The sequence below is a fragment of the Bubalus kerabau genome, chromosome 5, assembly GCF_029407905.1.
Source record: "Bubalus kerabau isolate K-KA32 ecotype Philippines breed swamp buffalo chromosome 5, PCC_UOA_SB_1v2, whole genome shotgun sequence".
NCBI lineage: Eukaryota > Metazoa > Chordata > Mammalia > Artiodactyla > Bovidae > Bubalus > Bubalus kerabau.
Window position 1 is genome coordinate 126,790,340 of NC_073628.1, and position 26,432 is coordinate 126,816,771.

Here is a 26,432-nt window from a genome sequence, read left to right on the forward strand (position 1 = left end):
CCAGCCTGCAGGCACTTGCCTGCCTCCAGGTTTTTACCCACAGTCCCCTCCTAATTCTAGCCCATCCTTTCGATGTAATTCAGGGGTCACCTCCATTAGGAACATTTGCCCTGACCTGTACTTCTTGCCATTCTTATAAGAGCCTGTCTCCTCCCTCCGGGGTCCCTTAACATTTGGGCAAAGTTCTTTCAGAGAGATTACCACACCGAATAGGGGTAACTGATTTACACCTGTCTCCCCTTTCCAAGAGGTTCCTCTTTGAGGTCCAGGGCTGATCTTCTATCTTTCTAAGTCCAGAACTTCTCACTGTGTTGCTAATAAAAATCAAGAATGAAGAGAGAGGATGTTGAGAAAGCTAATGCAGACATAGCTACTTCATAAGAACTGTCACCTGGGGCCAAACCAAGAACTAAGCAGTGTTCTGGCTCTGGCAGAAGTTCTGGTGAATTATTAGGAGGAGGAGAAGGAATCATAGCTTCTGAAACTGGAAGAGTCATTAAAGGTCATCTAGTGTAATACTTTCAGGGTATTACTTCACAGAGAGGTGAAGTGGATTCCCTAGGTTGTGTTGTTGTTTTGTTGTTTAGTCACTAAGTCATGTTTAACTCTTTTGTGGCTCCATGGACTGTAACCCACCAGGCTCCTCTGTCCATGGGATTTTTCCAGGCAAGAATACTGGAGTGGGCTGATATTTCCTTCTCCAGGGGATCTTCCTGATCCAGGGATTGAACCTGTGTCTCCTGCATTGACTGGCAGATTCTTTACCACTGAGCCACCAGGGAAGCCCTCCCTTGGTCATGCTGCTGCTGCTGCTGCTGCTAACTCGCGTCAGTTGTGTCTGACTCTGTGCGACCCCAGAGACGGCAGCCCACCAGGCTCCCCTGTCTCTGGGATTCTCCAGGCAAGAACACTGGAGTGGGTTGCCATTTCCTTCTCCAATGCATGAAAGTGAAAAGTGAAAGTGAAGTTGCTCAGTTGTGTCCGACTCCTAGCGACCCCATGGACTGCAGCATACCAGACTCCTCCGTTCATGGGATTTTCCAGGCAAGAGTACTGGAGTGGGGTGCCATTGCCTTCTCCCTCCCTTGGTCATAGAGTTCATCAAAACAGAACTAGAGGAACCTGGGTTCCTAGACTTCAAGCCCACTGCTCCTATAATTTCACTGTGCTGACACCTGAAGGGAAAATTAGGAGTGTTTTCTAAAAGGTCCTAAAGTCTCTTAAATATACATTATGGCTTCCCATCTGTGATTCATTTTAACATTCTTCTTAACCAGTTTATATTATCAATATTCTTAGAGATTTGATAACACATGTCGTGAATATACATATGTCACTCAGCATGTAAAATTTGTGAATATCTGTCTGAAAGTTTATCCTTGTATTGAACAGATGTTAGCCTTCCCCTAACTTGCAACTTTGGGTGTAAGCCTGACACTATCCCTCTTTAAAATGTGATAGAGCACAGAACCAATCACATGTGGTTTCAAAGATAAATTTCTTCTCATCACGCTGTTCCATCAGCTGCCTATCATTAAATTCAAAGCTGTCTCTTCCGTTTATCTTGTCCTTCTGTTTATATCAAGAAGCGAGTCACTATTAGGGTTAGTCTCCGTAACACTCATTCTTTCTTCAAGAACATGGTTATTTATTCAGTTCAGTTCAGTTCAGTTGCTCAGTTGTGTCCAATTCTTTGAGACCCCATGGACTGTAGCATGCCAGGCTTCCCTGTCCATCACCAACTCCCAGAGCTTACTCAAATTCATGTCCATTGAGTCAGTGATGCCATCCAACCATCTCATCCTCTGTCGTCCCCTTCTCCTCCTGTCTTCAATCTTTCTCAGCATCAGGGTCTTTTCCAATGAGTCAGTTCTTTGCATCAGGTGGCCAAAGTATTAGAGTTTCAGCTTCAACATCAGTCCTTCCAATGAATATTCAGGACTGATTTCCTTTGGAATGGACTGGTTGGATTTCCTTGCAGTCCAAGGGACTCTCAAGAGTCTTCAAAACCACAGTTCAAAAGCATCAATTCTTCGGCGCTTAGCTGGTTATTTATTGATCACATACTATCCAACGCACCTTTCTTTAACATCTTTTAGTTTCTGCTCTTCCCAAACAAAGAATCTCCCTCTCTCTTTTTTTGATTTCTAGAAATCTTTATTAAACACCTTAAAAAATTTTCCATAATCCCTGACTTCAAATGGCTCCAAGTAATTGTGGAAATAAGGCGTACAAAACATCTTATTTGAGATTGGAAGTCTCCATATGCAAATCTCAGACTGTCCCGTCAGGACAGGCCTCAGGGTGGACTGGTCCAGAGGTGCTGATGCCTCATTTGTCATGTGGTGATTTACAGCCCTCTAGTGACTGAAGCTAAAACATCCATCATCTCCTGAATTACTTGAATAGCTTATCCGGGAACAAAGCCAAAGATTTGTTTATTGGTGACGTGATTCATAATGCTGGACCTCACTGGGATAAGAAACTCAAGTACTACATCCCGGAAGTTGTTTACACTGGTGTCTACCCGCCCTATGCACGAGGAGGCGGATTCCTCTGCTCCGGCCACCTAGCCCTGAGACTGTACAATGTGACTGACCGGGTCCTTCTCTACCCCATCAATGATGTTTATACTGGAATGTGCCCCCAGAAACTCGGCCTCGCTCTAGAGAGACACAAAGGCTTCAGGACATTTGATATAGAAGAGAAAAGCAGGAGTAACATTTGTTCCTATGTAGATTTGATGTTGGTACATAGTAGAAAACCTCAAGAGATGATGGATATTTGGTCTCGGTTGCAGAGTGCTCATTTAAAATGCTGAATTATGTGCAAACTACATTTTACATAGAAATGTATCTCAAATAGTTCCCATTTGTGTTCTCTTCCATTAGAGGTCATTTCTATGTAAAACCATCAAAATTGCCTTTATAGGTCATGTCCATTTGACGGCCTCTAAACCCTTTAGTTCAGATGGTAAAGTGTCTGCGTGCAATGCAGGAGACCTGGGTTCGATCCCTGGGTCGGGAAGATCCCCTGGAGAAGGAAATGGCAACCCACTCCAGTATTCTTGCCTGGAGAATCCCATGGACGGAGGAGCCTGGTGGGCTATAGTCCACGGGGTTGCAAAGAGTCATACCTGACTGAACGACTTGACTCAGCGACTGAAGCAACTTAGCAGCAGCAGCAGTGGGTCCTTATGCAACTTACAAAGGGATGCTGAGAGCAGTGGAGTATGATGGTTCATTTGCTGGTCCTTTCGCTAGTACTTTCTTTCGATGTAAAATGCCAATTCAGTGCTTACTACTGCCCAGGCATATTTTGGGTGCTGGAAATACTGCAGTAAACAAAACAAACAACAACACAATCATATCCATTAGTTACTTAAGACGAAGAAGACAGTAAGTAGAACATATTTGGGGCAAAGCTCAAGAGTTTGATTCTGGACACATTAGTCTTTCCAGTAGCTTCTTTTAAAAATTAGCTGGTGTCTCTGGGAACACCTATAGGACACTTGTGAGCAGAACACACATAGTGTTAATAATTCTTATTTGAGATTTCACCAAATTCAAATTAAAACTAACAACCATGAGCATATTTAACAAGAAAATTGTGAAGACAGTGAATCAGGCAGAACCCTGGGCATAGGAGTCTGGTTATAGACAAGTTCAAGCCTTGACCCCACCCTCATGGAGCTGGTCGTCTCTTAGTTCTTTCAACATAATTTTCTCTGTTTCTATGTTAGTTTTTGTTTTTTTAATTTTTGGGGTTTTATTTATTTTAGGCCAAGTTGTGTAGAATGTGGGATTAGTTCCCCAACCAGGGATCAAACTTGTGCGCCCTGCATTGGGAGCATGGAATCTTAACCACTGGACTTCCAGGGAAGCCCCTGTTTTCTTAATTCTTAGCAGAATTTGGAATGATTGAATTTCTCTGCCTATTTTGGTTTATCTACTTTCTCCACCTCCAGGACTGCATGTCAGTCCCATGGCCACGGCACCTTCAGCACCTGGAGGGGCCTCAATTTATATTTGTTAAAGGATAATTAGGCCAGATAATCATCAGATTAGGTAAGATAGATGTACATGAGAAGCCTGTAATTCAGACTATTATATGACACATTCTAAATGAGTAAAGAACACAGTTAGTTGTTCTTTTAGGAGATCTCTGTGGGTTGAAGGCAGCTAGGGAATAAGGGAAGAAATTGGGCTAGAGCTGAGTCTGAAAGAATGGATAAGATATGAAGGAAGGAGGGAGAAAGCATGGAAGAAGAGGGATTTCCTATAAAGTGTTCCTGTTTGCCCTCCACATGCTCTTCAGCCACCAATGTCTCTTTCTACTCAGTATCTAGTGGTCTCTGCCCAAATGTTCTGCCCTTACTCCCACCCAATGATATGGGTTAACCTTAGCCAGTTACTAGGGTTTGTCATGCCATACCTATATCACTCTATCATTTTTGTCTCTTTTTTAATGAACACCCAGCATAGAAATGCCTATCATTATATCTGGCACATAGAAAGTCCTCAATAAGCATTTGTTGAATGAACATATGTGCTTCAGAACCACTCTCCATATTCTTGGGATAGCTTTCCCCCCAGCATTTGGTTTCTGCCACAGGGTTGAAGGCTATTGAAACAAATTCTTACTTGATTATTAATAAACTGCTTTCTTATATTTTCATTTAATAAAGATTTATTGCATGCTTCTTTTATTACAGGACTTATGCTATCTACAAGGAGCTTGGAGTTGAGCTACTGTGTGATCCATGTAAACAAATGATGATAAACAAGTTAAGGCACATTTATGTACAAAGTGGTCTAAGAACACTGGAAACGGAGGAATTGCTTGTTTCAGGCTGCTAGGAAAAGAGTAAAGGGTACAGGAGAGAAAGGACAGAAAACTGGCATTGAGTCTTGAAAGACAACTTGCGCCCCCTAGACAGACATCATTGGGGTAGGCCAGTTGCTAAGGGAATGGGATGGACAGTATTCCAGACAAATGGAGGAACAGGTGAAAAGGAGGTGGTAGGAGGGAACCGAGAAAGTGCGCTGGGTTTGGGGAATTGGGTCAAAGCAAGAGAGCATAACAACAGCCAGAGAGAAGGTACAGGAGTGGATGCGAGGCAGGCCAGCAAAAGAATTCATGGATGTCAATCTTTGCTAGTGCTCACACTCAGTCACTTCAGTCGTGTCCAACTCTTTGCAACCCTATGGACTGAAGCCTGCTGGGCTCCTCTGTCCATGGGATTTTCCTGGCAAGAATGCTGAAGTGGGTTGCTGTGCCCTCCTCCAGGTGACCATCCCAACCCACGGATCAAACCTGTGTCTCCTGTATTGCAGGCAGATTCTTTACAGCTGAGCCACCGAGGAAGCCCATCAAATCTTTAAAAGGTACTAAAATTAAAAAATATAAAGCCAATTAACTCAGCCACGTGTGGCGCCTTACATAATTTTTGTAATGGAATGGTTCCATTCCCTTGAGGTAAGACAACGCTCTTGAATATTACTTTTATCTCCTGGCTGGCAATTCTGATTATGTAATATTCAGCGGATGTAATGAATTCCTCATTTTTAACATAAAGAGGATTGTAATTCTTATTAATAGAAAATCAGTTTCCTTTTAATCCCATGCTGAACAGATATTTAAAGAAAATTGACCTATTTGTGCATTGCCAAATTATTAGCCTTCTTGTAGTGTATAAATTCCTCCATCCACCCCTAGACAGAGGGCTCCAGGTGCAGTCTCCCAGGTAAAAGTGGGACGATTCCAGCTGGCAGGGTGAGTTGAAAATGTTGGTTTCTGTGCGCACTCAGAAGAGGCTGCATTCAATAAAGTGTTTCAATTAATTATGTGTCTGGCACCTCAGATAATCTATTCAGTAGTCTTTTCTAACAACAACAACAAATTTTAACAGTCTTAAAGGTAAACCTGACTGTCTCTGTCGTTTAGTCCAAAGAAGTTGTGTCCAACTTCTTTGCTACCCCATGGACTGTAGCCCACTAGGCCCCTCTGTCCATGAGATTTCCCAGGCAAGAATATTGGAGTGGGTTGCCAGTTCCTTCTCCAGTGGATCTTCCCCACCCAGGGATTAAACCCACATCTCCTGCATTGGCAGGCACATTGTTTTACCACCGAGCAGCCCATCTCTGTCTTATAGAACCACCATATTCTTCTGGGTATTTCAAAACATCAAGGACTTCCATATTCCATTTTCCACCTAGAGATTTTGTACACATCCTCTGCTAAGGCTGTCACCAATATAATATGCCTAGCCGCTGTTAACGGAGAAGGCAATGGCACCCCACTCCAGTACTCTTGCCTGGAAAATCCCATGGACGGAGGGCCTGGTGGGCTGTAGTCCATGGGGTCGCTAAGAGTCAGACACGACTGAGCGACTTCACTTTCACTTTTCTGCATGTTAAATAGGCCAAAATTTGGTGTTCAAAAATATACTCTCTCTAGGATAGCTGCACCCTAAAGTGATGTGAAAACTTTAAATCATTACTATAAATATCCACTGTTTTTGCATTGAGTCTTCTCTTCCTCGCTTTTGGACCTAAAGCAAATACTATGACCTTTCTACGCTTCCGTTTCTTCATGGGAAATAACAGTAATTCCTGCATTACAAACCAGACAATACATGTAAAGTGCTTGGCACAATCCCTCAGCACTGTCGGCCTCGCTCGCGCACCCTTTAGAGAGGGCCAGTACTTTTCATCTCTGCACTCAGCTTAGTATATGACCCCGCCCGGGTTCAGGGGGCGGGAACCTGAGAGCGGAGGGCGCGTGCCGGAGAGTGGGGTAGTGTGAGAGGTCAGAGTGCAAAGGTTAAAGGCAGTCAGTTGAGGCTGTGCGCCAAAAACTGAAGAAAGAGCTCTGGACTTCGCTTGCCTCGGCAACCTCAGCTGGAGGAGGCACAAGGTGGCAGGGACCGCCCCCCCGCTGCGGCTTTCCGTCCCCAGCCCCCTTGGGCTTTAGCTCCTCCCCTTTCTCCCTGGAGGTTGGGAGCGGAAGTCGACACAGACGCCGACGCGGTTGCCTAGCGATACCTTTTTCCCAAGATGCCCAGCGTGTTGTGGTCTTCTTAACCAATTAGAGAGGCGAAGCGGCCTTACCGCGGGCCAATAGGCTGTGAGGTCGGGGCCCGCGACGGTTAAACCGGGGTTGTAGCTCAGGGCTGCCAGGCGCCGGGGCTGGAGGTCTGCGGGTCGGTGGCTGCAGCACCGAGGAGACGATACGGCCTGCAGGCGTCCTGCGCGGGCCCCGCCATGCCGACTCGGGTGGAGGACTACGAGGTGCTGTACACCATTGGCACGGGCTCCTACGGCCGCTGCCAGAAGATCCGCAGGAAGAGCGACGGCAAGGTGAGCGCGGGCCTGGTCCCTGCCTCCGCCCCCGGCCGCCCAGAGGAAGCAAGGAGCCTGGCGGTGCGCATCTGAAACGCAGGGTGTTCAGAAGAGCCAGCCCTCTCCCCCAGATCGGTGTCTGTCCTGGGTCTCTCGAGGGATGGGAAGCCGCATCCTTTTTTTTTTCTTTTTCAATTTGTCAATCTGTCCCTTAATTCTTTGTTGTTGTTCAGTCGCTCAGTCGTGTCCGACTCTACAACCTTATGGACTGCAGCACGCCAGGCTTCCCTGTCTTTCACCAGCTCCCGGAGTTTGCCCAATTTCATGTCCATTGAGTCGGTGATGCCTTCCAACCATCTCCTCCTCTGTCGTCCCCTTCTCCTCCTGCCCTCAGTCTTTCCCAGCATCAGTCTTTTCCAGTGAGTCAGCTCTTCTCATTAGGTGGCCAAAGTAAAACTAATAAAATGTGCCAAGTAGAATGTATGTGTATATATATGTATATTTTTTCTTCTCCTGTCTTTTTTCCATTCTCTTCCATTTTCTTCCTTTTTTCTGCTTTGACCTGCCATGGGCCTTCTGTTGGTGACTGGTAGCTGACTCCTGAGCTGTTTTTAGAGAAATGTAATTCTCTCTGTCATAACCATCAGAACCTAGAACTTTTATGTCTTGTAGTCAGAATTCATTTAAGTTACCCATTATTCCGATTGTTAGATTCATATTTCCCAAGGTGTGTGGGTAGACCCACACAGAAAAAAAAATAATGGAAAGGAAGTTAGCTCGGATGGAAGGGTCTTTACTAAGTTCTCTTACCCTGGAAATCTTGACTAGTTGGAATGGTCCGGGACTTCAACCGCCTCTGCTCCAGCTTTGACTAGAGTACCTTCCGCCAACCTCCCACTAGGCATTGAGAACAGGGGGTTGGAGGCGGCCTAACCTACCTCATCACCCTCTGTTGCATCATTTACCGCTTAAAAATTAGGGGAAGTTATAGAAATAAACTCAGGGGTCCTCAGTTCATTAAACTAAATTAGATAATAGTGACTGTATGATCTGTTTACTAGATAAGTAACATTTTTTTTTTATTTTAAAAATTTGGAGTTATAATGAGTTCATTTATACCTTGGAAATTTTTATTTCAGATATTAGTTTGGAAAGAACTTGACTATGGCTCCATGACAGAAAATGAGAAACAAATGCTTGTTTCTGAAGTGAATTTGCTTCGTGAGCTGAAACATCCAAACATTGTCCGCTACTATGATAGAATTATTGACCGGACCAACACGACACTGTACATCGTCATGGAATGTTGCGAAGGAGGAGACCTAGCTAGTGTGATTGCAAAGGGAACCAAGGAAAGGTAAGATAAAGTCACCTCTTAGATGGGCCTAGTTTTGTTTCTGTAAACATCCTGGATTAGGATCAGGGACAAAGTACTTAGTAATGGGAAGAGTCTTATTGTGTTTGTTCAGTGGGTCCACAGTACTTTAGAAAATCCCTGGTCAGTCAACACTTGAATTTCATATCCAAATAATTTATTTCCCTATGTGTATACTTAGAAAACTAGATAATTCACATCCTTTCGTCTTTGTAATGGTTTTATTCAGCAGATACATGCTACATAACTGCTTTGATTTCAGACAATACTTGGATGAAGAGTTTGTTCTTCGTGTGATGGCTCAGTTGACTCTGGCCCTAAAGGAATGTCACAGACGAAGTGATGGTGGCCACACTGTGCTGCATCGGGATCTGAAACCAGCCAATGTCTTTCTGGATGGCAAGCAGAACGTTAAGCTTGGAGACTTTGGGCTAGCTAGAATATTAAACCACGATACGAGTTTTGCAAAAACATTTGTTGGCACACCTTATTACATGTCTCCTGTGAGTATTTCAAAATTTATATACTTTTAAAATATCTTAATGTTAAGCATTCAAGCAAGGAAATTGACCTTTTTATTTCTTTGTTTAGTAATATCTAATAGCCAAGAATTAATAATACTGTTTTATTTTAAATTGATATTTTTCAAATGGACCACCAGACCATTAAAAGATTATTATTATTTTTTTTTTGATGTGTACCATTTTTAAAGTATTTATTGAATGTGTTACAATATTGCTTCTGTTGTTTATGTTTTGTTTTTTTGGCCACAAGGCATGTGGGATCTTCGCTCCCCAACCAGGGAGCAAACCTGCATTTCCTGCATTGGAAGGCGAAGTCCCACCACCAGACCACTAAACTCCTATATAGGCAATGCAAATCCGACTTTGAGTGAATGGCTGCCACGTACTAAGCTCGGGGATCATAGAGATGAAATAGGTTTTGTCTCTGCCCTTAAGTGCGGTACTTCCAAAGTGCCATAGGTCCTGGACACCAGCTTGTTCTCAGCTGGAGTGATAGTTTAAAATGCAAAGTCCTGGGCTCCAAACCAGGGACTTAGGACCTCTGAACTGGTCTTTGCACTCAACTTTTTGTCTTTTTGTCCCCCACCTTCTTATTTTGGACTCTGTATTTTAATAGACTCCCTAGATGATTCTTGTGTGTGGAGATTCAGGACCTGGGAGACTCACTCACTTCTCACAGCATATTTTTGCAGTGTTAACCTTTAGTATTTATTCTTTTTTGTTGTTGCCTTTTCCTACTGTGGAGGTACTGTTTCCACCCACTTACTGGTTTCCTCTACTGCTGAATATTTTGTTTCCAAAATGTCTCACCATTCTAAGGAGGACTGCTATGTATATCTTTGTAGGAATTATTCTATCTTCCTCTTTGATTATTTCCTTGGTGTATAGCTCTCAAAATGAAATTTCTGGGTCAAAGGATATGAATTATTTATGGCTCTCTAGTGACTTTTGGGACTTAGCTGGTAGTTCAGTCGGTAAAGAATCCATCTGCAATGCAGGAGACCCTGGTTCGATTCCTGGGTTGGGAAGTTCCCATGGAGAAGGGATTGGTTACCCACTCCAGTATTCTTGGCCTTCCTGGTGACTCAGATGATAAAGAATCTGCCTCCAATGCAGGAGACATGGGTTTGATCCCTGGGTTGGGAAGATCCTGCTGGATGAGGGCATGCAACCCACTGCAGTATTCTTGCCTGGAGAATCTCCATGGACAGAGGAGCCTGGTGGCTATAGTCCATTGGATCACAAAGACGTGGACACAACTAAGTGACTAAGCAGAGCACAGTAGCTTTTGAAGAGCTTGAATCAGTAAGTGAAAGCACCAGTCAACGTGTTGAATACAAAAGATGAGCAGAGTAAAGATGGAGAGAGATTTATTTTTTATTTTTTTTAGCAATTCACAAATGCTTCCAGATTTTGTAAATCTTTTTGTTAACCAATCTGACTACAGTATACAGTTTTATAAATTAATGATTTTGTGTTTGACTAAGATCCAATATGGCCAGAAGAGTGTCATTTTCTCACTGGATCAGATTCCAAATAGAAGCCAAGGAAAATTATCCAGGGGTCGTGGTTGGAAAATTTGAAACCTGTGCAGTTCTTTTGTTCCTGTTCCCTCCTGTCCCTGTAATTAGATCAGTTGAGCCTTCCCTATGGGATTGATTGTCAGGAAGTGGTGCCAGACTCACCTGTTGGACTTGGAATACTCAGAAGCCTCCTGAAGGTTTCAGTACAGTGCTTGCCTCCGTGTCCTCTGTTGAAAATAAGAGCCATGGTGGACTGTTGTTAAGAAAAGCAGGCAGTTAAAATATGCAATGAGATTATTAGTTAGTACTGTAGTATATACAGTGGACTAAGGGAAAAATACATAAATGGGTGAGTCAATTAACCATTGATGTCTCTATCCATTTAAATGTGAGCTAGATGTTATCGTAGACTTTTCTCTGGTTCTTTAAAATAGAGTTTCTAGATTATGAATTCCTTGAGGTAGAGATGTCTCATGTTCACCTTTGAGTTGCCAGTGCCTTGCCTGTAGTAACACAGTAAATGTTTGTGAATGAGAAATAGGTGAATGGATTATATATGACAAAGTGTATTAGGATAAGATCATTGCCTTTTTTCCATTATCAATTTAAAGATAAAGTACCATCTTATGATGTAAGACCTAATGTAAAAGAAATCAGCCTTTTGTATTTGAAACTTTTGTTATAGATATATTTATAATATAAAAATTTTTCCTTTTTTTTGAGTGACTATTATCAAACTTTAAGGTTTCATTTTTGTCCCAGGAGTAATTTTATAAGTTTTAAAGCAAACTTAAAAAAAAATTATTTTATTGAAGTATAGTTGATGTGTTAATTTCTGCTATGCAACAAGATGATTCAGTATTATATATATACACACACACACATATGTTCTTCTTTATATTCTTTTCCATTATGGTTTGTTAAAGGTTCTTGACTGTAGACCCCTGTGCTATGGAGCAGGACCTTGTTTTTTTTATCCATCTTATATGTAATAGTTTGCATCTGCTGATCGCAAACTCCCAGTCCTTCCCTTCCCCTGCATCCCTTCTGGAAATTACAAATATGTTCTCTGTGTCTGTGAGTCTGTTTTAAAACAAAGTAAACTTTAAACTCCTCCTTTCTTTCCCCACTAAAGGAACAAATGAATCGCATGTCCTACAATGAGAAGTCGGATATCTGGTCACTGGGTTGTTTGCTGTATGAGTTATGTGCGTTAATGTAAGTATGGTGAAGGCAGGTTTCTAGTCCGAAGTCTGTGCTTGGGTCTGTCACCTGTCACCGGGTTCAGCTTTTTGAGCATCCATGCACATTCAAGTCTGAAAGAGTCATACCTTGGATTAAAATTAAGGTGGATGGGCAGGTTAAAAAACGAGTTACAAATTAATAACATAACCCCTGAGGCTGAATCTAGACTTCTCAAGCTTGTGACCTGGTTAGGTGCCTCCCTGTCAGACTGAGTGTAGCTCACAGGGCGAGCTCGTAGGTCAGGCCCATGGAAGAAAGGAAAGGAAGATCTGGACGAGCAGTCTGGCGGTTTGGACAGGACGGAACCCTGCTTCTTTCCCTTTTTTTTCCATTCTAAACTCTTCTGTAGAGCAGGGGTTCTGAAGCAGGGAAGAGGAATTTTACCTCCTCAGTTTTGCTTCCCATGGGATACTTGGCAGTGCCTGGAGACATTTTAGTTGTCATGGCTAGGGATAGCTGCTGACGTCTGAGGGACAGGGATCTGCAGCGCTGCAAGCATGACAAGGATGAATAGGACAGTGCCCATAACAGAACCGTACGGCTCCAAATGTCAGAAGTGCCAAGGGTGGGAAACTTAGCTACAGAAGAAGGCCCCAGAGGCAGAAACATAAATACAAACTGGACCTTAAACTCTGCTTTTGATTTGCTTCTTCTTATATATTTTCATTTTTACATTAAAATTTTTTTTTTCTCTTCAGGCCTCCATTTACAGCTTTCAACCAGAAGGAACTAGCTGGGAAGATCAGAGAGGGGAAATTCAGGCGAATTCCATATCGTTACTCTGATGAATTAAATGACATTATTACAAGGATGTTAAATTTAAAGGTAAAGTTTATAAGATGACATGTTTCCATCCCTCAGTTAAATTTTGCAGGATGTGCTGTTGTGGAGCAATGAGACTAAAGAAAGATTAAATAGATTTCCTTAGCTGATAAATCTGCTCTGTTAACACAAGTGAAAACATGTATCCTTGGTACATTACTGGCTGCCTGTCTCTGCTCTCTTTATGTCTCCTTCCACACTCTGTGCTGCTCAGGGGTGGCTGGTAGCAGTAAGGATTCAGAGCCTCAGTCACCTTGTCCTTGCCTACCTCAGCGCAGCAGATGGTGCAGGAAGGGGCCAGAAATAATAAGATCTTATTACTCTGCTCTAACTCGGAGAGATTAGAGACCATGAGAGATGGGAATGGTGGGGCGGGGAGGGCTAAAAGAGCATAGGGGAAATAACTCAGAGACTATGGAGAACAAACCTGGCAGTGGGGTGGGGAGGGACCAGGCTGGTGTAAGAACAGAGGTACATGCTGTGGGAGTTCAAAGAGAAGGATACAAGTGAAGTAACAGGATTGGAGGTCAGGGAGAGAGTGTCCTGCTTAATATGGTTTAGAGACGCAAGGGCAGTGGGTGCCCCCAAACGGACCCTGGCAGTGCTACCAGCCCAGCACAGGGGCTGAGCCTTCTTAGGTTAAAAGGGGAGCAAGGCTTTGTGGATACAGAGCCTCCTGAGTTAAAGCCACCAGTGAACTTACTTTTCAGGTGTTTAAGACCCATCTATGTGTGGAGGGGACAGTGGGCAAAATGGGTAAAGGGGGTCAGTTGCATGGTGATGGATGGTAGCTGAAATTGTGTCAGGGATCTCTCTGTAGTGTACACAGATGTTGAACTGTAACACTGCACACCTGATTAAAAAAAAAAAAGAGCCACCTGTAAAGGAGCCTTTTCTTTTGCTTTGGAATATATGCTGTTTTAAATGTCACTGCTCCTTGAGGATAAGTAGTCCGTCCATTATGAAGTCTGCCTGCAACACCGAGTCTTTTTTTCCCCCAGGATTACCATCGACCTTCTGTTGAAGAAATTCTTGAGAATCCTTTGATAGCAGACTTGGTTGCCGAAGAGCAAAGGAGAAATCCTGAGAGGAGAGGGCGGCGATTAGGAGAACCAGAAAAGCTGCAGGACTCCAGCCCTGTGTTGAGTGAGCTGAAACTGAAGGAAATACAGTTACAGGAGCGGGAGGCAGCCCTCAAGGCCAGGGAAGAAAGCTTGGAGCGTAAGTCTGGGGAGGTGGGGGGCGAAGCCCAGTGCTCCCGGAGGCTGATCCTAGTGTGTGAGCGTCTGCCTGAACGGAGGGTCTCACGTCTGTCCTCGCAGGGCGTTTTTATAAACACTCGCACGGCCAAACTGCCTCCATCAGGCTTGCGGCTCCTCCGTGCTGAGCCTCTTTCCCTAACCGTGACAGCCCGGCACAGGGGTCATCACCCCGTACTCTAGAGTCACTCTTTTCTTTCATTCCTTAACATACGGGCCTTAAGGTTTCCCATCGTAAAGAATCTCTTAGAATTCGCCACCTTCCAGAATCAAAGCCGTCGCTTCTCCCTTCTGACACGCCGCTGCACGCCGCTGCAGCGCAGCCCGGCCATAAAATCGCGCAGCGTGTAAGACGATACGTGTTCAGGTCATTCCGTAGAGGCTGCAGATACAAGATGTTTAAATCCTGATGGGTATTGACGGACGCAGGAGTTTTTGATGTTGAGTCTGTTGACGCCTCTGAAGTGAGAGCTGCTAGCCCCGTGTGGGGGTTCCACAGGGCGGCCGCAACGGTAGGGCTCTGCCTTTTGACCTGGAGTGGAGAGAGACCGTGAGTCTCCTCCACCCTGGTGGCCCACCCGCTCTCACTTCTGCAGCTTTACACCAATGCACATTCACTTATGAATGTACTTATATTTAATTTTAAATGTACTTCTAAAGTACTCTATTTAAATGTACTTATAAAGGATGCAAATACATTAGTTAATGTTTTACTTCCTAATGATAATCATCAGGGACTGTGAGATACACTCTCTGTAGGAGGAACAGCTTGCGCTTGCCTGAAAATCTTAGTCTCTTCTGTTAACGGCATTCTTTTAAAAAAAAGAACCCACAAAAAACAAGCAAAAACTTTTTTTTTTTAAACTTGCTTCAGTGTTCTGTAATTTCATGTAACAGCTGAAATCTGTACTCTCTAAATGCTGGGCCATGAAAAAATAATAGCCTTCGTTACTGGTCTAAAGAAGTAGCACCTCACTGTGCTGTGTTTTTCCCTTCTGTTTGGCTGCTGTTGTTCACTCGGAGGGAGGGGGTCTGGGCCGAGTAACACCCTGAGAATGAACTGTCGGCCCTTCCCAGGGGTGAGCAGGATGGCGGGAGCTCTTTGCTCCCCCTGTGAGTTATTCCCACACATCACGACCGAAGGTTGCAGCTGACTTTGTCCTTGTGCTTAAGCTGGTCCTTAGGAGGAAACCCAAGACAACACAATAAACTAACACTGGCTTATGACGCGGCATCATCCGGTTGAAGGAACCCTTCACTAAACACGACTCATCCATGGCCAGGCAGCCAGCCTCGCGATAAGGAAAAGCAGTAAGATAACTAAACGCAAACTGTTTACATCCAGAGCCACGTGTTCATTTCTGTCTGTTTTGTTCCATTCCCTTTTTAAAGAGAAAGAGCGCGAGCTTTGTGTCCGTGAGAGGCTGGCGGAGAACAAGCTGGCCAGAGCCGAAGGTCTGCTGAAGAATTACAGCCTGCTGAAGGAGCAGAGGTTCCTGTCTCTGGCGGGCGGCCCAGGTATGAGAGCCAGCTCTGAGCAGGAGCTGCTGCCCACTTTAGCTTTCCAGAGTCCTGAGCTGTTGGGTGGATGTGGCTCAGTGGAGGTAAGGACTCTGCTCTCGCTGTGGCTGACTCTCTGGGATCAGAGACGTGAGGCTCTGCGTGGGGATGAATTTGTCTTCAGTTTTGTTCACTTTGTCAAACTACATGTGCAGTATTTGATATTTATTTTTAAAAATTAGGTTATAAAAAATTGCTGTGCCTTTCAGATTTTTCTCCAGGTATATTATCAGAATTCTACATTTCTCTCCCTTTTCAAGTGAAAATCCCGGCATTTTACTATTGCCGCATGACCAACTAACACTTGCCAGATCCTTCACAGAAACCGTGGCTTAAAAGGTGTGACAAACCAGCTGTAGAACAGACCATCACTTTTGGGTCTTTGCTAAGACCCGTTCCGGTTGCATGTATATGTCAAAGTGTGATTGTTTAATATCTACATATGCTCTGTAATAAGCAAGGGAAATAAATGAAACTAGTGATGGAAGTATCTTTTTTCTCAATATGACTACCTACCATTTCAGTAATTTTGTAATATTTATTTCAACTTTTCTTAGATTCTACATTGCCATCCATAAAGACAAACTAGACATAAGTCATGATAGAATGAGGAATAATTTTTATCTGGGTGAGTTTCATGCATCAGGCCCATTGCTGAGAATTATTGAAGGCCCTGATGGGGCCGGCTCTTCCAGTTAAAGAGTTTATTTCCGTCTTTCCCTGAGAGTCTTTGAGCGGAGGGTGAGAAGTCCCGGAGAGGAACTCTGTATTTCACTTTGTAGGGTATGTAGGTAGAAGAATTCACCTGTGTGCAAATCATGGCAAAGACTTAAAATGAGCTGTGAGGATGCAGTTTCCAGTGTGGGTCGGAGATATTTTGAAGAACTGAACTAGTCAGAACCTAAGAAAAGCATTGACTTAGTGGACATGAGTTTGAGCAAGCTTCAGGAGATGGTGAAGGACAGGGAATCCTGGCGGGCTGCAGTCCTTGGGGTCACAAAGAGGCTGACATGACTGAGCGACTGAACACCAACAAGAAAAGCAGCGAAGCAGTGGGGAGAGGGTGCCCTGGTGAACCCAGGACAGTTGGCAATGCCCCTTCCTCATCCTCAGGCTCTAGAATTCAGCTGTGAGAAAAACAAGTTGAGATCATCACAGTTAGCAACAGCATCTTTTGAAAGCGCTCCTTAGTGTATTTAATGAATGCTAATTCTCTTTCTTCTTCTATTTAATGAAATACTAATTCATTTTCTAAACACTTTTCTTTCTTCTAAAACTATTTCATTAGTAGGATTTACAATTTACACCGTTGCTTTTCAAATGGGTAGCTATTTGTGGTAATAAAGGTGGATCTATTTGAAACCATGGAGTTGAGGCCTAAAAGCAATCTCCTGAAATGCTCTGCGGAGAAAGAGTGTGTGAAATAGGAAGTCAGGACAGTCAAAGAGCGGCATTTCTCTGTGTAGTCTGCTCTTCTCTCGGGACCTCTCCATGCCTGTGGTCTGGAATGTTCTCCAGATAGTCACGTGGCTTCTTCCCTCCTCTCTGTCCTCGTGTCTCTGCTTAGAAGTCACCTTATAATGAGGCTTCATCGCTGCAAACACCCCCAGAACCTCTGCCTCCCTTCCCCCGCCACAGCACGGACCACCCTCAAATATTCCTCGTGTGGACTTGTTTATCTGTTGATGCTCTGTCTCCGGCTGCCACAATAGGGCCTTTGTTTGGTCCACAATGGCCCATACAGTAAGCTCAGTAAATATCTGAACATATTTCCTTTAAATGAATACAAAGGAGAAACAAAAGTTTCTGGAATTCAAACCTGCCAGTCCCCAACCCCCAAATAATCCTGTTAGTTCCTAACAGTGTAGCCTCTTTAAGTAAATTATTTTTCTTCCCATTAAAAGTACACATTTTTCACTCTCTGTTCACTTGATTTATTTTTATTGCGCTGAATTTGCTTAGGTTCTTTTTGAAACAAGTTTCTGGTGAGTTAAGCATTTTTAAAATGTGTTCTTAAGTATTTAGCCAAACCTGTAGGTGCTTGCTATAAAAAAAGAGCTTCTGCTTCCATACTTTTCTGGAAGTAATGTGTTCCAGGTAGAATGGCACTTGTTTTGAAGAACAGAGATAAATAACATTGATTTCCAGAAGATTTATATTGTGGCCCACAATCTTCAGTGCATTTAACCTTAAGAGGAAAGTTGATGAGAGAGTGAAGCATATGTTCCTTGATTTTTGGCTGCAGATCAGAAGGCCGATTGACTTCTGCCAGCCACAGCCTCTGACCTATTAAAAAAGAGACAACGGGTCCAAAACAGAGTCACCTGCTCAGTCGTGTCCAACTCTTTGCAAACCCATGGCCTGTAGCCCACCAGGCTCCTCTGTCCACGAAACTTTTCTTCTAGGCAAGAATACTGGAGTGAGTTACTGTTTCCTCCTCTGACCCAGGGCTCGAACCCACATCTCCTGTGTCTCCTGCACGGCAGGCAGCCCATCCAAAATGGAGTCACTTGTCACCAACGATCATCAAATCAAGACTCAGTGCTTAATTTCATCACAGTTTCAGCCTATCCCAGGAATGGAATCTTAAACTAGTCAATCTGGAATTGCCTGGTCAGCACAAGTGAGGTCATCTGCCTAATAGATCCCTGCCGTCCCCTAAAGGAAAGTGATCTTGCCACAGGCAGGCCCCTCTGCACTGGTATCGCTTCATCATCCTGCCCCCTCCTGCCTATAAAAGGCTTTCATTTTGTACAGTTCCTTGGAGCGCCTTTCTTTCTGCTGGATGCGATGCCACCCGAGTCATGAGTCGTTGAATAAAGCCAGTAAGATCTTTAACACCCAGTTGGATGCTGTTTAGCATTCCTGTTCCAGAGAGAATGAAGGTACCCAGGTTTCCCATGGGAACTGGGAGAGTCAATATGTTCAGTAAGTTTGGTTAAGTGTGGAGGAGCCGAATGCCTGTTTGCGTAACTCAAACCCCTTTTTCTTTTTTCTTTCTGAAGAACTGTTTGATCTCCCATCATCGGTCGTGAAGAAGAAGGTTCATTTCAGTGGGGAGAGTAAAGAGAACATCATGCGAGGTGAGAATTCTGAGAGTCAGCTCACCTCCAAGTCCAAGTGCAAGGACCTGAAAAAAAGGCTTCACGCCGCTCAGCTTCGCGCTCAAGCCCTGTCGGACATTGAGAAGACGTACCAGCTGAAAAGCAGGCAGATCCTGGGCATGCGCTAGCCAGGCCAGAGACACGGACTTGCGCAGGGTGCTTCACGTTGCTGGCACTTTACGGATGAAAAATCAACTGCTGTGACCTGTTGCTGTGGTTTGGAGAGCTGCACCTTTTCTAGAGTTGGCAGGATATTTGGGTATTAATCTTGTAGTTGTCCAGCACCAGTTGTACCAAAGTCCACACCTTTCATTTTTCTTCCTTTTGTAATGAACACTTCATAGAAAGAATAGCACTTTCTTGGCTGGTTTGGGCTTTTAATCCTCTGTGTGATTACTACTGGAACATGAAATGTTATATTCTAAACGTAGGGGGATGGGGAATACTATTAGGAAAAGATACTGACTCGGGGGCAGTGCTTACTGAGACATTTTAAGGGACTGAATGGTGTGCTTACAGCTGTCGTGTCTAGAGGTTTTAAATGTTTTAGAAGTTTTAATAAAAGTCTGAGGTTTTAAATGTTCTTAGCTTAGAGAAAACCTAACTGGATGTAGCTTGGTCACTAGTACCTTGACATCTCGCTTATAAATACCCACTGCTCTGTGGGAGGCTAGGGAAGAGAATGTGATGTTCCCAAGAGCCGTACAGTGGTGTCTTTTTTTTTTTTCTTTTTATTCTTTTTAGCAGTATGTGAGCTTTCATTTGTCCCCCTCTTTCTCACTAAATAAAAGAATTGGTTAGTTTTCCTATACCCAGTGTCTCGTATAGGTTGATCGTAGTTGGAGAGAATCTAATATGGGTTGCAGGCACGGGAGGCGAGGGCAGGGAACATGGTCCTGAGGGCTGTGTGGTCACTTGGCGACTGGTTGTCTGTCCGTGCAAGCGGGCTGTCCTCACCACGGGCAGTGCGAGGCCTGGAGGTGTTTTCAGTGCGTGGTTGGAGGGAGGCTGTTGCTGAACACCCTGCATCCCCACGGGACGGTCCCCACAGCAGAACATCATTGCGCCACTCCTGAGACACCTGATCTCAGCGAACATTTGCTGGAATATCCCCCAGCAAAACTTATTTTGGTCTTGATGGACTTTTTGGTTTTTTTAAAGCTCTGACTTGTAATACGAATTAGCAGTCCTTGCTGTGCCCATGGCGTTTTTCATGTGATGTTTTCCTGGCAACACTAATCCTTTTAGCTTAATGAACTAAGACCAAGTTATGAAGAGTTATAATAAATAGGAAAAACAACTCCTTTATTAGCTATTTTCATTGTTCTGTTGCTTAGTCATGTCCGGCTCTTTGCGACCTCATGGACTCCAGCATGCCAGGCTTCCCTGTCCTTCACTGTCTCCCAGAGTTTGCTAAAATTCATGTCCATTGAGTCGGTGATGCCATCCAACCATCTCATCCTGTGTCATCCCCTTCTCCTCCTGCCTTCAATCTTTCCCAGCATCAGGGTCTTTTCTAATGAGTTGACTCTTAACAGCAGGTGGCCGAAGTATTGGAGCTTCAGCATCAGCATCAGTCCTTCCAAAGAATATTCAGGGTTAATTTCCCTTTAGGATTGACTGGTTTGATCTCGTTGCTGTTAGCTATTGTATTACAGGTTTATTAAACAGTGGATAGTGTAGTTCCAGCAAAGATATAACATTGCAATACAGTCAAACTGATTACAGTGCCTTCATGGTATACCCACAGGTTAATCCCAACAGGACCACTTTGATGTCAGTGTTGAGTATAATTTGCAGGGCCCAGAGCAAAATAAAACTGTGGGGCTCCTTGTTCAAAAAGCAGGAAATAAGTACCATTAAAGGTACATAGAAAGCCTCGTCCTTTCTTCCCAAATCTCTCTGCTTATTGTGGTGGTATTTGTTGTTTAATTCCTTAAGAAAAATTGAAGTTTTAAATTATTAGCATGAACATTGCTATTCATCTTTTATATTGTGGGATGCCAGTTCTAAATGCAGATAGCAGCACATTTAGCTCATCGGTGGAATCACTGACATTATATAACTCACGTTTGGTGACTTATCCGGGAGGGTGCCTCAGGCTGGCCAGAAGAGACAGCCTGTGACAGGCGTCCGGGGGCCCGTGACTCTGAACAAGCATGACACGTGGTCAGGTTGGAGGAGTCGAGCCCACAGCCCCAGCTGCAGCAGGTAGGTCACCCCCAAGCCAGGACTTTCTGTGTACCTCTAGTGCGGTGTTTAGATTACCCCTGCCAAGAGAAGACGTCTAGCTGGCTGCCCACCCACCATGCGATGGGGCTGCCAGCCCGGGAGGTAGGTGGGCATCCTCTGTCCTGAGAGGCTTCTGGGCATCCTCCCCTGCCCATGCCCAAGACCCCTCTGGGAGCAGAGAGTGGGAGGCCAGATGGGGCCTGGTGCACCAGGGGTGGGGGACTTGGCAGCAGACCCATGCCTGAGCTGAGGCCCTTAGCCAATATCTGCACCATGGTCCTATTGGACTGGACTTACAAAACACAAATTCAACAGCACTACGACTTTCAAGATTACAAACACTGAGCATTAGACTCCAGGTAGTAGTTATAGTGTAGGTCGCTCAGTTGTGTTCGAATCTGCGACCCCATGGACCATAGCCTGCCAGGCTCCTCTATCCATGGAATTCTCCAGGCAAGAATACTGGAGTGGGTTGCCATTTCCTCCTGCAGGGATCAAACCTGGGTCTCCCACATTGCAGGCAGATTCTTTACCCTCTGAGCCACCAGGGAAGTCCTTTCTAAATGCCAGACCCTTCCACAGTGCGGAGCCTGTGTGACCGCACTGGCCCCATACTCGTGAAACCTGCCCTTTCTTTAGGAAACTCCTTTCCTACCTTAGGAAATGAGTTTTCTTTCCTATTTTTAATCCTGTGGCACGCTGAGAGCTTCTCTAGTTTCTCCCATCTTAGAGTCCATCTTTGTTTTATTCTTTCCTTTAGTCAATCAGCAATTTATTGAGCACCTCCTACAGCCAAGCACTGCTGAAGGTGCTCAAGGTGGAGTCGCTCAGTCGTGTCCGACTCTTTGCGACCCTATGGACTGTCGCCTACCAGGCTCCTCCATCCATGGAATTTTCCAGGCAAGAGTACTGGAGTGGGTTGCCATTTCCTTCTCCAGGAGATCTTCCTGGCCCAGGGATTGAACCCAGGTCTCCTGCATTGCAGGCAGTCGCTTTACCATCTGAGCCACCAGGGAAGTACCAGAAGGTGCTGAAGGTACAGCATGGAAGACTGAAATCCCTGCCCTCAGGGAGGTGCCATTCAAACAGAGCAAGAGAGTAAACACAAGAAACACGGGGAGTCAGTGCTGAGTGCTCTGGAGAGGAACTGAAGCAGGAAAGAGGCGGAGGAAATGGGGGTGCAATCACAGAGGAGGTGGTAGGTAGTGCTGCAGAAGTTAGGGTTGCAGTGGGGTGGAGGGGGAAATCAGAAAGGTTTGGGTGGGGTGTGGGGTCGGGGAAGAGATGCCATAGAGGAGGGGGAAGTTGAATGTGGCTGGGAGATGAGATCGGGCAGATTGAAAGCAGGCAGGGGCTTGGGAACTGAAATGTCTTTATTTGCTTATGCATATCCACCCCTAAAGCTGGGGACATCTAGGGTATTTGGGCAATGATGATGTCGTAATCTAAGAAGAGGATCTCTTTGGTGGTGGAGAGGGCGAGATCTCCCAAATGTTTCTCCAGCATGTGGGGGCTTCTCTGATGGCTCAGACGGTAAAGAATCTGTCCGCAGTGTAAGAGACCCAGCTTCAATCCCTGGGTCGGGAAGATCCATAGAGGAGGGCATGGTAACCCACTCCATTATTCTTGCCTGGAAAATCCCATGGACAGAGGAGCCTGGCAGACTACAGTCCATGGGGTGGCAAAGAGTCAGATGTGACTGAGCGACTAACACCTGTCACTTTCTTTTTTGATAACGGAGAGGGCAGAGTCCTCCCAAATGATGCTTCTCCAGCATCGCTTTCTAAAATATTTCTAAGGTGCTTTGCATGACATCAACACAGTACTTACCATTACAGGCTTTGAATGTTTAAACGGTGAGTTTCACCAAGCACAACCTGCTTCTGTCATTTGAAAAAGAGGCACTGGTTTTGAGAAAGACCAACCTACTGCTCTGAGAGACACCTACCACAAGGTGGCGCCATGGAGCTGTCATACCAGCAGCGCACCCTTTCCATAGTGCCCCATGCAATTGGTTTGTTACAGAGAAATCACACGTGGGCCTTGGTTAAATGCCTTTTTCTCATTACTACATTCAGTCCTCGCAACAGCCCGTGAGAAGTTCACATCATTAGTGTCACATGTTACACGGGGGAACTGAAGCGCAGAAATCACAGCTGGGAAGAAGCACAGCTGGTTTCTGAAATGATGTTTTTAACTCCAAAGTGGGTCTCTTGACTACAACCCTCTACTGCTTGCTTCCAGAAGAGTTTAGCTTTGCTCCCAGACCATCTAGTTTCCCCTAATGATGAGGTAAGGGTGATAATCCATAACCGTACTCAAGATATTTGAATGATTAAGGAAGGGTGGACCCAGAGCCAGCATGGTTCTGGCCCAGGGGCCTTCCAGAACCGTGGGCTGGGAAAGACCGGTTACTGATGGGGTGGGGTGGGGAGGATCCATGAGGGGTTTTCAAGTCCCAGGAGGACCCCACGCCTCCCTGCGCTTTCCTCAGCATCTTCTCCAGGGCCACCTTATTCAGGCCTGTCCTCCTTGGAGATATTTTGTTTCCAATCGATCTTCCTTGCAAAATAAAGCCCATTTTCTTCAAAGACCCCAGGGGGGCTGCCATCCCAGAATGAACTGAGGATGAAAGCCAAAGATGGTACAAGACAGCTGATGAGGAAAGAATAGAGAGAACGTCTTTATTCCAGCAGGAAGGATTATCATTCACTGGACTTGGTGGCTGGGAAAATAGGGATCCGTAGTGGATGGACAGATTGCACAGCAAGGAGGGTGATGAAAGCTGATGGAATCCATGGGCGTGTGAGGGCCCGCCTTCCTGTAACCTCGGCTCACTCCACCTTGGAAGGGCAGAGGTCAGTGGCCTGGGAAGCTCCCACGTCTGCAATGCTGGGTTCAACATGATATTACGAGGGGCCGGTAGGGGCACTCTTGCTTACTCGACCAAGGCTCGTTCTGACACCACAGCGACGGCGAGGGTTCCGGGGCTCTGCTGGAGCTGCTGAGATTCTAGGCGTCTCAGGCTGCCCGTCACTGCCTGCCTGCTTGTGGCCACCCAGCCAGGAAGCAAACCTGCCTCCTTGCCTGCCCTGACTTTGTCTGGAGACAACACGCTGGCCCTCTGGATGCAACCAGATACCCTGTAATCTTAGTCCCACGTTCACAAGAAGTGTTCACCGTGGCTGATTTTATTCAATACAATTTTTTTTTAAGTCCTTAAATTACGAAGTGATAGCATCAATGTAAAAACTCCTAACAAAATTGCATTTTGTTCAGTGATTGTGACCAGATTTTAGAACGTGGTTTTTCTTTACAGCTTTATTTGTGACCCATGAGAACTTCCGTGAATTACAGAAGAGAAATTTATGTTCTTTTGCAAGGCATGATGATTAGTTTTTTTTCTGGAGAACCCTGATTGATACATAATGTATATATTTTGAGGTAGTATTTACTGTGTACTTGCTTAATACTTACCTGTTAATTTGTTAAAAACTCAAAATGTGTCAAAATCTTTTGCTACTTACTGCCTTTCTGTTTCTTCTCCTGTTTCCAACACCTTTCTCTTCAATACTCTGTGCTGTGCTGTGCTTATTTACTTAATCCTGTCCGACTCTTTGTGACTTAGTTACTTAGTTGTGTCCTACTCTTTGAGGCCCCGTGGACTGTAGCCTGCCAGTCTCCTCTGTCCATGGGATTCTCCAGACAAGAATACTGGAGTGGGTTGCCATTTCTTCCTTCAGGGGATCTTCCTGACCCAGGGATCAAACCCAAGTCTCTGGTGTCTCCTGCATTGCAGGCACTGTGCCATCAGGGAAGCGCCTCAATCCATTGATATAGTCATTTGTCACTTAAAGGTTTATGAGAGTTTCAGCTTTGTGAATTATATCTTTGTTAATAGAATGGTTCTGTTTGTGTAAAAAATAAGCTTTGTCTGATATTGATATTGTCCACAATCAACATACTGATTTTAATATTATTAAACAATTGATTTTAATATTATTTCCTGTTAGTTGCACTGGCATAAAATACTTTTGTTATATTTGCTTATAGATTTTATTGCAATTTTGCTTTAAATAAGTCTCTTATAAACAGCATATATTAGGTGTTTTTTTTTCTTCCCTTAACTCAGTTTAAAAGTTTTTGTCCTCTAACAGAGGAATTGCATTTAAAAGTCTGTCCTTTAATGGAGGAATTCATCTAATTTAGGTTTCTTTTTGTAAATTGTGAATTTGGTCTTTGTTCTTTCATGGTATCCTAATCCTTTAAAAAATGGTTTTTTTTGGTTATTTCTCTTTTCAGCCCTTTGATAAACTGCATTTTCTCTGCATTTAAGCCTTAGAGTTTTGGGAGCATATAAGCAGTTCTTAATTATATGAGTGGTTCCTAGTTTAATTATATCATTGGTTTCCAACAAATTTTTTGAAAGAATACTATTAACTTGTGTTTCTTTAAAGTGGAGACTTCAACAGTAAAAAAAAAAAAAAAAAGATTCTAACATATGGAAATACATACAGTAAAAATTAAAAAGCAATGTTTCCTCATCCATGATGTCACCTTCTGTCTCTCTTTCCAGAAGCAGCTGTAAGCAGTTCGATGTTGTTAGGTGTTTCTTCTAACCCTCCTGTGTGATCTCTGATCTGCGGTGTGTATGTCTACATATATGTGTCTGAGAATGTGTAGTTACAGCACACTCACATCAAGGATCTTAATGCATGTACTGCTCTTTTATTTGCTTTTTTCAATGAACAATAATCCTTCCCTTTTGGTGCATATAAATTCTCTTCCTTCTTTGCTAAATAGCTCCTTTGTGTCATCTTTTGCATTTATCTCAAATATCTAGGAAGATGACCTTATCTTTGAGGAAAACAGCTTGCCTGGAATACCTTGTGGGCAAGGCGGGCACACACCTTTGAAATACTCCCACAAAGCAATTCACCTGTTCCAGTCACAGGTGAATTGGTGGCCCCAGCTTGGCCCTTGAGAACCTTTACCGTCAGTTAATTGCGGAAATGGTGGACATCGTATAAGGGAGCCTCTCGAGCAGGCCTGGCTGCCCCAAAGCATGCTGAGCAAATTTCCCCATGATGCTTGATGGAGAGTCCCAAGGCTCAGAGCAAATCTGATGCAAATCTCCCCTCTGCTCCTTCTCAGCACAGTGTCAGTCCACCTGCCAAGAGAACCACGCCCAAGTACTTCCTGTGCGTGCGTGCAAGCTCAATTACTTCAGTCGTGTCTGACACTTTGCAACCCTATGGACTGTAGCCCGCCAGGCTCCTCTGTCCATGGAATTCCCCAGGCAAGAATACTGGTGGGTAGCCACGCCCTCCTCCATGGGATCTTCCTGACCCAGGTATTGACACTGTGTCTTCTGCTTTACCTGCTGAGCCATTGGGGAAGCCCCCAGGTGCTTCCGACGAGGGGGCCAACTCTGCTTGCAGAGAG

General features: G+C 44.5%; 1 protein-coding gene across 6 annotated transcripts; it reads left to right on the forward strand.

Moving 5' to 3' along the window:
• The first annotated feature begins 7,104 nt into the window (after positions 1–7,104).
• On the forward strand, positions 7,105–19,566 carry NEK2 (NIMA related kinase 2). Of its 6 annotated transcripts, XR_008715102.1 has the most exons (9): positions 7,106–7,361; positions 8,483–8,700; positions 8,981–9,221; positions 11,901–11,983; positions 12,709–12,835; positions 13,834–14,053; positions 15,484–15,609; positions 18,100–18,536; positions 18,657–18,788. XR_008715102.1 is itself a non-coding variant. In XM_055583033.1 (8 exons), exons 1-8 carry the CDS (start codon positions 7,266–7,268, stop codon positions 15,912–15,914), a joined length of 1,251 nt encoding a protein of 416 aa, XP_055439008.1. In that variant the 5' UTR covers positions 7,105–7,265; the 3' UTR covers positions 15,915–16,138. The 6 variants fall into 6 exon arrangements, 5 of the variants coding, with proteins under 5 accessions (XP_055439008.1, XP_055439009.1, XP_055439010.1 ...); XM_055583033.1 differs by lacking the exons at positions 18,100–18,536; positions 18,657–18,788 and adding an exon at positions 15,861–16,138 and having other exon boundaries at positions 7,105–7,361; positions 15,484–15,695; XM_055583034.1 differs by lacking the exon at positions 18,100–18,536 and having other exon boundaries at positions 15,484–15,695; positions 18,657–18,823.
• The last annotated feature ends 6,866 nt before the right edge of the window (positions 19,567–26,432 follow it).

What these genes read in the sequence shown, in the direction of transcription:
- NEK2 (XM_055583032.1), top strand. Translation starts at nt 7,266, where the DNA reads ATGCCGACTCGGGTGGAGGACTACGAGGTGCTGTACACCATTGGCACG. An exon ending in CAAGGATGTTAAATTTAAAG is followed by an intron (nt 12,836 to 13,833) that starts GTAAAGTTTATA and finishes TTTTTCCCCCAG; the next exon opens with GATTACCATCGACCTTCTGT. An exon ending in CAGGGAAGAAAGCTTGGAGC is followed by an intron (nt 14,054 to 15,483) that starts GTAAGTCTGGGG and finishes CCCTTTTTAAAG; the next exon opens with AGAAAGAGCGCGAGCTTTGT.